We start from the raw sequence: 15,226 nt of genomic DNA, 5'->3' as shown, positions 1-15,226 counted from the left end.
GCCTGCTCAAAGAAGAAAGGTTCGATACCGCTAGGCTCGGTCGGCGGCTTCATCATCTTCATCACCACGTCGACCAAAGAGTGGGGGCAGCGATCCTTGATGGAGAGAAGGTCGCGGATATCGTCTTTCGAAAACCCATTTCCCAGCGCCTGTGGCAGTAGCTGGTAGATGGGCTAGTGGAGCGATTTACCGAAGACGTAGAGGCGATCGTAGTCAAGCCATTCATCGCGCAGGAGGAGGTTATTCAGCAGCGTCGTCTTGCCGCAGTCCGACTTTCCGATGATCAGACCTCGGATGGATCGCTGCGGGAGGAGAAAGTGGTTATGCCGACGACTCGCGGTGGGTTCATCGTAGGTAAGGTCTTCAACGTCCATTTATCTATATAAAATGGGAATGTATTGCTTGAAGTGCAAGCGGCCGACCGAGACAGAAAGTCGCTATGAGACCACCACCAGCAATGGAAGGCGGCGAAGGGGTGGGCTATGCGCCTTATGCGGGGCTAGGAAATCTCAGTTCCTCCGAGGGAGTGAGGGTGCGGGACTCCAACCATCTGCCCGTGAAGATGCATCTGCCGGGGCATAATTTTACAGGGCCGGGCACCCAGCTCCATAAGCGTCTAAATGCAGATGGCAGCCCCAAGGTTTGGTCGAAGCCCATTAATCGGGTGGATCAGGCCGCCTATCGGCACGATCTCTGCTACGCCAAGCATAAGTCTTTTCAAAGTACGGCTAGTTGGTACCGCTCAAGGATACGAGATGCCTTCCGGACCGTCTTCAAGGAACGAGAAGCTATGGACCGATAAGGGCACGAAATTTTACAATCGTGAGGTGAAGGATCTGCTCCGGAAGCACGACGTCGATCTCTACTCCACCGAGAACGAGGAAAAATCGAGCGTGGTGGAGCGCTGGAATCGTACCATGAAGGAAAAGATGTCCAAATACTTCTCGGCCAATTCCACGCGGGCCTACCTTTCCGTCCTGGACGATCTCGTCCGCCAGTATAATACCACCAAGCATCGATCCATCAAGATGACACCTACCGCCGCCAGCCAGAAAGAGCACGAGTCCAAGGTCTTCTGGAATCTCTACGGAGACCTCCCACCCATGCAGCCTCAGTGATTCAACGTCGGCGATAAGGTCCGGATCACCAGGAAGAAGGGTATCTTCGAGAAGGGATATACGGAGGAAGTCTTCACCATCGCCCAGACCCTAGCGACGCAGCCGCCCACCTACCGCCTCAAAGACTATGAGGGTGAGGAAATCAATGGATCTTTTTATGAGCCTGAGCTCCAGCACACCGACCAGGATATCTATCGCATCGAGAAAGTCTTGCGCCGGCGGACCCGAGGAGGGACGAAGGAAATCTACGTCAAGTGGAGAGGCTACCCCAAAGAATTCAATTCCTGGATCAAGGAGTCGGACTTGCAATGATCCCCAGCAGGCTTTTCGGTCTCGATCAAAGGAGACCAGAAAGTCTTGATTTACGCATGCTTCAGTTCGACGAAGAGCCTTAATGCGTCTAGATCCTCTTTCAAGCGGTCGTAAAGTGCTTTTGTGATGGGCTCGTTATCAGTCCGGGGGAGTGGGAGATTTAGCAGATGATACTTTTGCATGTCTAGAATCGAATTCATCTTGCCGCTGTCTGACTTATCGACTTTGCCATCTTCTACGGCCATCAGCTTTTTGGTCAGGTCTTTGATCGATGCGTCATACTCCTTTTGCATCTGCTTAATCTCCGAATCTAGCTCATTGATGTCTTTCATGCTGTCTTTCAATTGTTGGCTGACCCATCGCTTCGTCAAGGCGTCTGAGCTGTCTCGGGGCAAACCGAGGCGATTATCGTTCATATCGAGACCCTGAAGCATCCGCCAGACGGCCATGCGCTTTCTCGAGTGACATCCAAACTTATCCATTTATCTATTGTCCGAAGACGATCTCCTCAAGCGTCCGACCTTCCGATAAGAGCTTCAGGACGTGCAGGCAAAAGTGTCCGCAGACCACGTCGCCGCGCCGCTGGAGCTCATCGGTATTATATCGAATTTCCGGCCGTAGATAGTCGACTATCTCGTCGGATGGAGGCAGGCCGTAGGAGTCGAAGTAGACTTTGAGTCCTCCACGCTTATGCCAGCATGTCCAGTGCGTGCCCTGACCATGAAGATCGTCGTGATTCAGGATGCCGCACTCGGTAGGATGGGGGCTGGGTGGTAGGGCATCGCGCATGAATATTCCTCTGAATCGAGGGATGCCTAAGGCCGTGACAGCTTCTTCCAGCTCTACGCTGGAGAGGGGCTTGTGGGGGAGGAGGATACCGTGCACTCGTATGCTGCTCATTTGGAATGTCGGAGGGATGCTCGGCCGGGTAGTTGGACGTATCGAATTTTTCCTGCACGTGTGGTGTGATATCCTTGTAGAATTCGGCGGTCTGGATCTCGTAAGCCAAGCTATCGGTGTCGGTGAAAAGTAGTCGGGCACGATCACCGTACATCTCCTTCACGGATCCGTAGTGGAAGTCGTGCATAAGGAGCTTCGAGATGTCCAATATGCACGCTCCCAGGTATCGAACTTCAGCTTGGTCTTCTTCATATGAACGGCTGCTAGATTCTCGGTGAAGACGACGCGACGATCGAAGTTGGGCTTAGCCACTAGCTTCAGGGCCTGCTTCTCGGTGGTGACCAGCCTGACGTCGACGCGCTTCTGGATATTCTCCATGATTTTGCCGAAGACCGAATTATTCATGAGCTTGAAGAAGTCCTTCTCGGAGTCGGTCTTGGCCCGGGCGCGAAGTGTGGTATTCAGATCGATGTATTTCTTGAGCCATGGAGATTGACTGAATCCGATGATGCGATGGACTTTGGTGAGCTTCATCCCCCTCTCCAGATACCCATATAATCGTAGGGAAATACCCCCTTCCGAATCATTAGCTCGTGGCGATCGCCGAATCTCGCCTTCACGGTCGCAAATTGGTCGGGGGTGAGATTCTTAGCTAGGGTATCCAGGCTGTTGAGCATAAACCTGCACGAATCGACGAATCTCATCTCCAGATCGTCCACCTGCTTGGAGAAGCTGATATACTTCTCGTCGGTATTAGGGATGCAGTTGATCTTACCCTCGGTGTCGCCAAGCTCCTTGACGAAGATATGAGCGTCGTATCCGCTCAAATTGTGGAAGAAGATGGGGACGTGCTGCGGAAGCTGGAAATCTAGATTGCACTGGTTGTGCGCTGCGCCGCGATATTTCCCGGTGAGATGGTCGTGATCCCGGACCTTATCCTATCTCAATGCATCGCCACAGATGTGGCAGTGCGTGCTTGCTTCGAAGCTCGCCTTATCGTCGTCGGTCATCTCCATGGGCTTATTCTCCTTGTATAGTTTTGGAGATGGCGCACATTTCTTCCTCTACGCATTGCACAAATTTCGTGTCCGCATCCTCCCCGCAGTAGACGACTGGATCTTTGTAGTCACCGTGAGCGTATTTCACGTAATAGCAGAAACCCGAGGGTCGCTGCAGTTGATGGGCCTTCGTGTAGGAGTGTGATGGATCCGGCTGACAGGTGTTGAGCTTCTCCGTGAAGCACTCGAAATCCGCATATATCGCGAAGGGGACTCTCATCATCTTCTTGAGATTATGGAAGGTTATGGTGGCTCCTTCTTCCGGCAACTCGATCCTGACCGCCTCTTTCTGGGTGCAATACTCCATGTGCTCGTCCAAGATGTCCTGCCTGGAAAAGTGGGAGAGGCATCTGCGGCAGAAGAAGAGCTCGTGACCATGCTCTGAGATTTGGGAGCTCAAGAGTCGTGAGAGGTTCTTGATCCAGCAGTAATGCTGCTTATCTTCGCTAGTCAGGAAGAGAAGATCTACGTGGGTGGGACCCGTATTCTTGGATATCTTGAGTGGGTAAACCTGGAGATCCTCTTCACCATCTTCACCCTTCTTCACTCCATTAAACCCATAGACGTTGACGTTGATGGTGGGATTCTGCCTCTCAAATTTATCAATCGCCTTGAGTGAGACCGGGAAGTTGATGCCGTTGAAGTTGAGCTCACCTGTCCATGGTTTGTACTGAGATACGCGGTTGGCTGATTTCTGATCGACTTCTTCATGATGTAGGGCTGCCAGCACCGCCCACTGGAAGCAGTGATCATCCTCATTTTTCACGTTGACGATCGCCTTCTTTTTCGCGAGTGCTGATGGAGTCGGAATGGAGGAACCCCACTTTAGCGGCTTGAATTAGTTGAGGTGGATTTCTAGCCTCTCGATGCGTCCGAACGTCCACCCACTCCCATCGCGCATGTACTTTGCCATACTTACCCTGATCTTCCCCATCATCAAGTCGATTTCCAATTCGAGGTCGGATGACTGTGTGAGGGTAGTGAGGGCTGATCGAAAGTAGGCGGTGACGTAGGTATTTTCCCCAGTCGCGGGGTTGGTCTTCACCATCTCCACTAGAAGCACCCAGGTCACCTTCAATCTCTGCTTTTGGACAAGCCCATCTGCGATGGTTGTGGTGACGGTGCTCCGACTTACCTTCAGAAAAGTGGCCACGTCGTGCTGCTTCGCGGGTTCGGGTTCGATGACGACCGTGCAGGATTTCCCCTTGAAAATGGCAAGTGCGGCAGAATCGGCCTTTTGATACTACTTATGTCCTCAAAATTGGGAAATATCAAATCCACACAATATTTCTAACATGAAAATCTCAGGCACCATCTTCACCAGATTACACATTCAATTTCAGGCCTCAACATTATAAATACACACACTAAACACACCTTACATATACCTGAATTAATTTCAATAAATCTCATCAAAGCAAGATGCTTAAGACACATGTTCAAGTCACCATTTACTTGTTATATATTAATAGTGTATAACAACCTTCATGTACATAATATGAATATATTTTTCGTTATTATTTCACTTGATATTTTTCATGTTTGTACATTGTAATGTCCAAGCCAGTCATCTAAACTTAATATTGTTTCACAAGTATTTTAATAAACATGTAGTTAAAAGAAACATAATGCTGTAGTGCCAACATGTTTTAAGAATGTAAATATCTTACGTTAGACAAAACAGATATCAAGACTTGATAATTAACTGTATAATTAAGGCTATACATAATCTGGGATAAGATTATAGCACATCCGGATTAAGGACTGCGTCCTAGCACTTAACATAGGTGGATTAGGTGACATGAAATGGCTTTTCACATATTTTTTCATAGAGGTTCAAAAAGAGGTTTTAATATGTTTGTCTTTTGTGTATATAGCTATTTTCCTTCAATGAGCCTCACCTGGAGTGAAAACATAACTTTATGATTGGTAAATTCGGCCACTTGGATAACGGCCGCCTTACAATAAACATCTATTTTAATAAAGTTATATTGTTTTAACTTGGTTTTCATTCCAGTCTATTACATCACACCATAAAAACAGAACATCACATGATCTTACTACAAAACCCAAGATCACATAGACTTCCCGTTCTCATACAAGCAAAAGCACGCGTAGAAGACATGTGTATGATATTTTTATCTCGTATGACGCTAGAACTATGAAGGTATGACAGTAAACACGGCATCGATCAACAGCATAATATGGAGTAGTAATATATAATTATGCAAATCATATGCAAATGTAAAGTACTGAAATTACGAGTGCAACAATAATAATCACGGTTCTTAAAAAGTCAATGAGTATCAATGCCAATCTGTACACACTCGGCCAAATACTGTCAATACTAAGAATCTACGTACATGTATGTGAAAAGTTACAATTGTACAAAGGCAACACTCCATGATATGACGCTGAAGGCAGTTTCAAATATTTATGACAAATATATCTCGCTGTCCGTGCAGGATAAAAAAGATACCACGTTATAGGCGGCTTTAAAAAATAATTCTAAATCCAATAATGAATCTATGTACTGTGAAATAATTACTCTATATGACTGTCATGCTGCTTGGAAGACAACATATTTTAACAACTAGTGGGATTATGTTCCGACAGACAGTAGGCTTTTCAATGGGTACCAAGTGTGCACCTATGCATTCTTTTGATTACCGCTATAGCCTTGGTTCCCTTGATTGCTCTTCCATATGACTGTTTTAAAACATATGATAAACATATGTTGCAATTTTTCCTGTGTACACTAGGTCATGACATACTTCCCCCTTTTTCCAGAAACAGTTAATAAACATTTAACTTCCACTTTAATCACTCTGTTTGTATTTCTCTTTGATTTTTACAATTTTACTATCAGGCCGTTTTTTCCGATTTATGATTTCAGTATATAAACAAAATTTTGCCAAAAATTTTCTATCCGCCACTTTTGTAAGGGTTTGGTCTGTCACGGTAAGATGCTGTGTTAGACCTGTTAAAACGAGTTGGTTTCACACATTTTAATGGAACAATTTGGCTAAATTTATTACCCCATCCCCTTCTCCGAACCACCCTAAACAGTTCGTGGTACGGGCCCGTTTGATTTATTTCATTTTAAGTTATACTATAAATATTCAGAAAGATTGAAGTCATATATTTGCCCCCTCCCCCTCCCCCTGTTTCTATGCCTCACGTGACATGGAAAAAAGGGGAAGCAATCAAGATATTTGATATTTGAAATGATTGTATTTCTTACGAAGTGGTCATTTTGGTGATATGAATAGTAAATACATGCGTATATTTGCATAATAGTCATTTGCGTTAACAATTCGGAAGAATATTAGTAGTATCTTGCCTGTAAGTCATACATGAATGGCAAGCTTTGTGAAATACAGTCGTTTGGGTATTTGGTGATGAATTGTGATTACGCTACTTTATGGAGTTAAGTCGTGGAATATTAAGCACTAAAGCCTGAAAATCATAATATAGGTCACGTGGTATAGATCTATATACTTGATATAATTACACGGTTTTATAAGTTTAGTGTTTATGAATCGTAGATTGAAATTGACTTGTTACCATATGTAGTCCTGAAAAACGACCCGGAATTTACTTAACTACGTAAAGATGCCGGGTTTATGTATACGGAGTGTTAGAGCTAAATATGCTAGAACTATACTTTTTTATTAGTACACGGTTGTACAGTTTATAAGGGATTCTGAAATAAAATTAGAAGCAGTGCCAGTGTGACATAGGTCCATAGCCTTCCCGAATACACTTCTACCCAGCAAGTTGAGTTTCATATTTTGAAGTTACTCAATCATGTTACTGCATTGTAATTTATATGTTTTATCTCATTGACAAGATGTTTTTCGATACGTGTATTTAGATGTATGTTATCTAAAGGTGCGAACAGTTTACAATATGTTATCTCTTAACTTCGTAATGGAAGAATTTGTTTGATTTTTAAATTTATTGTATGTTCTCTACTGTGCATACTGTAGTTTATTTTAATGCAGTAAACTAATATCTCTTAAATACGGAAGCCGGTTTGGACCATTTGAAAACAAAATATTAAATCGTAATTGCGACATCCATTGTCGAAATCAGGATATAGTTATATTCGGTCGAATTTCAGCATAGTATGTAGTAATTCTGACATAACTGTACTGTAATTTCGACAAAGCTATATAGCAATATCATCGTAACGACATAATATTTTTTAAGTGCCTCTAACCGGCTTCAACATTAAGTAGGAGGTATCTATTCCCCGGGAAATCAAAAGAAAAGGTAGATCCAAGTCATTTTGGGGTGATGTAGAAGCCCCGTACGGTAAAGGAATATATTAACAGTTTTCCTCATTTTTAACTAAATTTTAAAGGATACTAACAAAATTTAAAAAAAGGAAAGTTCCAACCCTCTGAACTCTTCCCATGTTGGACCCACCACTGGCTTTATCAAAGTCGTTTTAAATAAGGACTATACTGACATTTAAGGTCGGTAACGCATATTGTACTTTATTAACTAATGTTTTTAAATACAATAGAAATTTGCCAGTTTATAAAGGATCACATTTCAAATGTTGTATTCGCAAAATACTGGTCCTGACCAGTAAATTTCGGCTGCGCCTCGGGCTAATACTGGTGACCTCAACCTGATACGACTGTACTTGGACTTTATACAGGATTAATTTAAAAATGCCCATTTAATAACACTGTAATATCAAACGATAGACACTTATCCATATCTTCCACAAAGAAGTATATTGGGCATTTCAAAAGCAGTGAGCATAGTACACCGAGCTCATCAAATCATGTCTTGTAATTTTTTTCACATTCTGGATCGCAGAACGAAGTAGCGGATTGATATGCATCGAATCAGACAACGGATAATGGTACTTGGGTCTGCGGTGATAGTCAGGATAGATGAGACCAATTAGCAGATTGATAGCGGTTAATAGGTCTGCTAAGGCACCGACCATTTTTATACTAAAAAAGGGGGGCTGGTTTCTTTTCCTGAACAAAATATTTATCCTAAATTTGAGCAAAACAATTTCTTTTTACTCAGCCATGGACAGAAAAATGTTATGATTCAATATCCCCCCATTACTTAACAAATAAGATTTTCAAATTAAAATTTTAACTCCGGCTGCTGCTAAAAATAAATTCTATATATGTACGAATTCTCTACTACCTCAGTCAATATTTTTTTCACATATAATTTTTTTTATTCTGATAAAACCGATGTAGTACAAAGGTATGCAGAAAAACATTACAAATTGCATTGAGTTGAACAGTTGCGGAGGGAAATACAATCATAGTTTTTTTAGAGGTCAGAGAGAATCCAGAGTGTCATTTATAATTCTAATGAATTTGCACAATTTTCTTAGTTTGGATTGCTGTTTTTGATTCATAACAGCACTAAATTTTAAAATATTACAGTTAGATATGAATTCTTTATCAATGTAAAGCTTTCTATCATTTCGAAAATTTGGACATTCCATCAGGTAGTGGTACTCATCACCAATGGCCTCTCTGCATACAGGGCATGTTCGTTGATTACGCTCTATATTTTGCCATCTGCCGCTTTCTATCGGTAGTTTGTGGTTCGTTGTCCTAAACTTCGAAAATGTAATAATATATTTGTCGTTTAGTATGTTAAAATATTGTTCGAAGTTATGTGAATTCTTGAATAACCGATAGTTAATAGTTTTTGGTCAGTTGTTGATGTTTCCTGCCCATCTCTGCTTATACTGGTCCTCTAGTCTTTATCTTATTACGTGTTTTATACTATTTTGAAAAGTCCAAAGACACGACAATCCACAATTATCGGGAATATTTTTCATCTTGTCTAGAAGTCGTGATCTAAATGTAGATATTTGCGTTAATCTAAATAGGTATTTAAATATGATTGAAGCAATTTTGTTTTCTTTTCCTGTTAACAGTTTTATCCAAAACGATATCATTTTTGTTTGTATGACTATGTATTACGGAAAACAACCCAATTCTCCATAAATGACATCATTCTGAGTCGACGTTTTTAGGTGTAAGAGGATCTTATAAAATTTTAATTGTACTCTTTCCAAAATGTCAATATTTTCAAATCCCCATATTTCACACCCATATAGTAATATCGGTCTGACAAGTATATTGAATAGATCTATGTGGCACTTTATAGATAAATTATGCAGACGACCTTTCCTTAGAACTTCAACCATAGCACATTTTGCTTTGTCCTTGAGTTGCTGTTTGCATTGTTTAAAACTGCCAAATTTACTAAAGGTAATTCCTAAAATAATTAAAGTTATTTAATACTTCGATTTGACGGCCGTTGTAGTAGAAATTTGGATAATTTGTTCTCCCTTTTAAGAAAATAACTATCTAAGTTTTTTTTAACATTAACCTTAGTCTCATATGTCTCGCAATAGTTTCTAAACTTGTTCAAGGCTTCTTGCAGTTGTTCTGATGTTTCAGCTAAGATCGCTGTATCATCGGCATACAAGAGTATTGTCAGACCTGCAATCAGCAAGGTTATATCATACGATTAATTACAATTTATACTCTCTACAATAATTTGGAATTCTTTTCTTGCATAAAGCTATGAATTATGGAAAAATTAAGACGAAGATAGATAACATATGCACAAAGCATGTGTTGCAGAAAAATTGCTCTAAGGTTTAAAAATCATTTAAATTTAAAAAGGCTCAGTGTTAAGTAGAGTTGTCTTTATCAGTCTTTCAAACAAAAATTAATAAAATCTTTATCTACTCCTTTCTAAGTCCGCCCCTAAAAATGATCGGTAGTTATTATATATATCACCACGATAAATCACCCCGATTGGCCCTTGGGGTGATATAGGTCGCGGTTTGATACAGCATGTGATACAGATTTTAACATGCCATGTTCAGTATACCTTATGTTTTAACCATATTCAAGTATGGTCTGTGAAGGTTTGCTATACAAGGTATGCGATATATTAACAGGTTTAGAGGCGCGATGCAGGGTATGCGATAAAGGTTAGACGGCATAGGCTTAAACAAACACCTGTAATGTATATACAAAAAAGTTATTTTTTTAAATCTGAATATAAGACCCGGAAATGCCTTTCATTGTCCGTATTCACATTATTTTCATTTTCATTTAAGATGAATTTCATTAGAATAAAAAAAGAGTGTATAGGTTCATTTTTTGAATTTTGTTTTTTTCATTTTTAGCTGTTGTTGATTTGTATAATGTATAATGTTTCATTCCAGTTTAAATATCACTGCAACAATTACACAAGAAAATCATTTCAAATAAGTTTTTAAGTAGTTGCCTTTGTAAGAATCATGTAAAATCAGAAAAATGTAATACACCTTAAAAAAAGGCTACATATTTTTATTTTTGTAATTAAGTTGTTTTCTGGGTCTATACTATGAAATGTGTAATTATTCATTAAAATCTGCCTGCTCTTAGGAGATAATCAACATTGAAAATCCAATAGATTCTATTGTATTTGAGCGTCATTTACAGAGTTATCTCCCTTAATTTTGAAATCTACAGTGCATTCTATACAATTTTTATCTCCTTAGAGCACGGGTTATATAAAAACCACATGTTAATTTCTGTTTACTATGACATTTCAAACAAAATATCAAAAAATAAAAATATGTAGACTTTTTACCCATGAATCACATTTTGCATAATCCTTAGCTGGAGTGCTACTTAAAAGGTTATACACATGTACATAATATGGGATGTATGAAAAAAGTTTAAGTATAATATAGCACGCATGAAGTAGAGGGTGAGATACACCGAGTAACACACTGAAAATATATCACCCTCGACTTCGTCTGGGCGATGTACAAATATGTATCTACCTCATGTGTTGCTTCGGCGTATCACCTTCTACTGCAAGTATTATTTGTAAATTGTCTAACATAGAGTGAGATTTACTACAGTACATCACCCTCTGACCTTTTCTACAGACTGTCAACTGGTGACATTTATACAGTCTGTCTCTCATGTTTTTGTTTCTGTTGCAAGACGTTTTAATATACATAGTACAATCTATTTTTACTTTTACCCTTGAAATTCTTCAAAAAAAGAGACCGCACCTAAAACCTTGACAGCGGTTATGTTTTGTAAATATAGATAGATCACAAAGTTTAGATTATTTGATTATTAGTTTCAGAACGGCAGTTCGATATCTGTTGATAAAAGAAAGCTTCCAGAACGGAAGTGAAATATATTTTGACAATAAGTTTCAGTACGATAGCTACTAAAAGATAAGATGAGTAAGCTTATAAATCCGTCCTGGTACTTTTAAGGATTAACAATTTTACAACCCTTTTCACAACTGGAGGTAGTTTTTTATTATACATGTACATGTATAAATGTTTAAAATGGTGAGTTAATTTTATAAAGTAAATGCGACGAATATACAGTGAAATCTGTCTAAAACGAACCACATTTGGAGTGTAAAATTGGTTCGATTTGGACAGTTGTTTGGCTTACTGTGTTTCTACATACACATTCAAATTGATATTTTTAAGGGGACTTATCAGTGCCTGGTTAACAATAAAACGTTTTGTTTTGTTTTTGTTTTTGTTTTTGTTTTTTATTTGCTTACATGTACTTTAAATAATGTAATGTATTATGAAGTATGCATGTAATCTATGCATGTTCCAAAAGGATCTCTTGAAAAAAAACTAAAGCATGTTGATTTTAACTTTCAGACAACATCAGCTAACAGAACACTTTATGCCTCAACGAACCACATCTTTGTTCCGACTGGAAGGAACAATTTAGAAACTACAGCATTAAATTTGTCTGAATATCCATCTGTAGAAAAAATTGAGATGGACTATTTTCTTAAAAACAATATCCCAGTAGTATTGTTTTTAACTCTTCTTTCAATAATTGGAGTGACGGGAAATATTCATACGCTGGTGGTGTATGCCACATCACAAGCGATGAAAGAAAGAGCAGTGCGAGTTTTCATCCTTTGGCTTTCTGCGATTGATTTTACTGGTTGTTTAATTCTACTACCTTTTGAAATGTTTGAAATAAGGCACCAATACACTTTTACTTCATCAGGGACATGCAAATTTTTTCGGTATCTCGGTCACGTGGTTTCATTTTCGTCTTGCTCCTTCCTCATGGCAATCGCGTTTGAACGGTATATGATACTGAGGAAAAAACAACCAAGAGTAAACGTTAAACCAGCCACAATTTTAAATGGAATTTCTATTGTGCTAGTATTGGTGTCTTTACTTTTTTCCGTACCATTCATTATATATTTTGGCATAAAGGAAATTAAGGTTCCAGATTATTCTATGCTGATTGCGTATGAATGTACAGCAACACTGGATGCCGTGGATTCAGAGCTAATAATTATTTACGCCATAATGATGATAGTCCTAATCGTCTCATTTTTCTTGGTGATTGCTGTTGTATATGGCAAAATATTGTTTGACTTTTATAGAATAAACTCTGAAATAAGGAAGGCAAATAGCATCGGAAAATCAACGGCGGACGCTTCTTCTGTGCATACAATGAAAGATGACCATTCAAAGTGTCAAAGTCAGCAAGAAAATGAGAAGGACGAAAATTATTTACCAGCACATTCTTCAACTATGTCTCGAAATACAGATAGATATAACAAGGTCCGACAACTCACTATAACATTGATAGTAGCAACAGGAGTATCTTCCTTTGGATACTTCATATATATTGTCACTGCCATCGTGTTATTTGTCGTTGATCCAGAATTATATAACACGAGTGCTGCACCCTTTTTCGATATATTTCTGAGGATTTATTTAGTAAACAATGTTGCGAATCCCATCGTTTACTTCCTCAAGGATGACAAATTTCGTTCCGAATGTAAATCACTTTATCAGAAATGCTTTGAAAGATTTACTCAGAATTCTGGAGGAGTAGTTTCTACTTGACATATTTATGAATAAATTGTAGGAAAGTTATTTTTTTATTATTCTTTAACTAAAAGACTATTGTAACTGTAATAATGTGAATGGACGTATATTTGTAAATAAATACATATATATTGATATATATTCTTAAAATTTCATGCATTATTAGAAACAATAATTCATTTATGGTGTGCAATATTCATCTAACTAACGTCAAAACAAAGAGTTTACCTATTGGTTTACCAAATATGTGCAGTTGTCACCTATTAATTCTATAGTTCAGTCGCTAAAGAGTGCTCTGGTCCATGGGTATCCTACAATTAGAATGTTGAATACCTAGAGAATTCTTGCGTAATTTATAAGGCAATATTACAGTTTTACATTGTAAAATATTTTGTCAGTATCCAGTGAAAAACTAAGGAAAAAAAGAAAAAAATCAGAAAATTCAGTAATACATTGTTCCATTAGTGGTAATTAATTTTTTCCAACATTAAGGGAATTTTATGTTGTGCTGTCTGTAAATTCCATTCAGGCGGAGGATGCATCTGTCTCAAGAACTTGTTTTACATGTAATGAAAGATAGAAAAGAAAAATGATAATTACAGTGTGATCAGTGAAACATAAATTCATGGGGGCGAAAATTATACTCTGGGTGAACCTCCTGCTTAGAGGTTGCTCGCTAGCTTTTAATAAAACAACCATGACATCCAGTACTATATGGAAGGAATGTCGCCATAAATATGTTCACGCGTTTCTTTTAACGTTGTTACTTGCTAATTTGTTCTCTGTATTTTCTTTCTTTGTTAATCGAATATTGTTTAAGATTAATCAAGGGAATCAAGGTTATAGCGGTAATCAAAAGAATGTAATCCCGGGACAAAGATCAGACATGGAAAACAAACATACACAACAAAGAACATAAAGTAACTAAAATCATGCATACAGAGTAACAAAGGCAATAGAGCTACTCGGACTCCTCCAAAAACTGGGAGCATGGACCAGGTGCACCGGTAGGGTAAGCGTCCTCTGCTTTTCTAGAAACACCTGCCGAGTTGCTCATAAAAAGTCAAGTCCGGGGTAACCGTAGACAAACGATGAAAGGAAAACTATGACCCGTTGAATAAATCAGTTTTCATGGCTCAGATGGATACACCACAACGATCCACGAGTTCATGATGACGACCATAAAACTTCTGTAGTGATGACTTCAATTTTGTAGCAACAAAACCCTGTTCCAGAAACCTATTAGAGTTCTAGCGCGATACAAAAAGGCTGCGTAGTTTCGGCAAGCCCCAGCATAACGTATGAGTTGTGGTTTGAACACTCCATACCCAGGTGCTGAAGGGATGTTAATTCGTGAAATGCATTTTCAAACATTGTAACTTGCAATTTGTAGGTATCTTTCTTTGCTTAATGTCATTTCTTTTTCTGTAACTTCTTTCTTTTACATTTCTACAATTATTAATTTGTAAAATACTTCTTCTAACCCCGAAAGTCGAATTTTCCAATATCTTTCTTTGTTGAAAGTCTTAAATCAGTGATTTGTACAGGTTATATATAAATCAAAGCACGTTTCATTCAAAATCGACACGATCGTCACGGTTACAAAGAACGCACTAACAAATGAGGAATAAACAGATTACTCGAGAGTGATTTATCACCGGAGATCGAGGGGTTGGTCTATAAACAGGACGGGCATTTCCGATATAGTTTTGGCTATAACTTTTGTTTTGTTTAATGGTATTAAAAAATTGTAAATGATTTTTAAAGAACAATAAAAGCGCTTTCTGGTATTCCAAATTGATTCAGAGATCAATCCAAAATCTTGACAGGACGAACATTTCTCGTGATGAAAAATCGTTATTTATCGACATAATTAGGCTTAGAACTTTAATATGTATATGTATTATGAAAATTTAATGTAGTTGAAATATAAT

At 38.9% G+C, this 15,226-nt stretch overlaps 1 protein-coding gene across 1 annotated transcript; it reads left to right on the top strand.

Moving 5' to 3' along the window:
- The first annotated feature begins 11,672 nt into the window (after positions 1–11,672).
- On the top strand, positions 11,673–13,429 carry LOC148602350 (uncharacterized). The gene is made up of 2 exons (XM_088553502.1): positions 11,673–11,762; positions 12,093–13,429. Exons 1-2 carry the CDS (start codon positions 11,751–11,753, stop codon positions 13,308–13,310), a joined length of 1,230 nt encoding a protein of 409 aa, XP_088409628.1. The 5' UTR covers positions 11,673–11,750; the 3' UTR covers positions 13,311–13,429.
- Positions 13,430–15,226: the final 1,797 nt, after the last annotated feature.

This window comes from Perna viridis, chromosome 11 (genome assembly GCF_037379345.1).
Source record: "Perna viridis isolate PV_CMFRI_1.1 ecotype Kerala chromosome 11, ASM3737934v1, whole genome shotgun sequence".
Classification (NCBI taxonomy): domain Eukaryota; kingdom Metazoa; phylum Mollusca; class Bivalvia; order Mytilida; family Mytilidae; genus Perna; species Perna viridis.
This window is presented reverse-complemented; position numbering and strand designations above follow the sequence as displayed.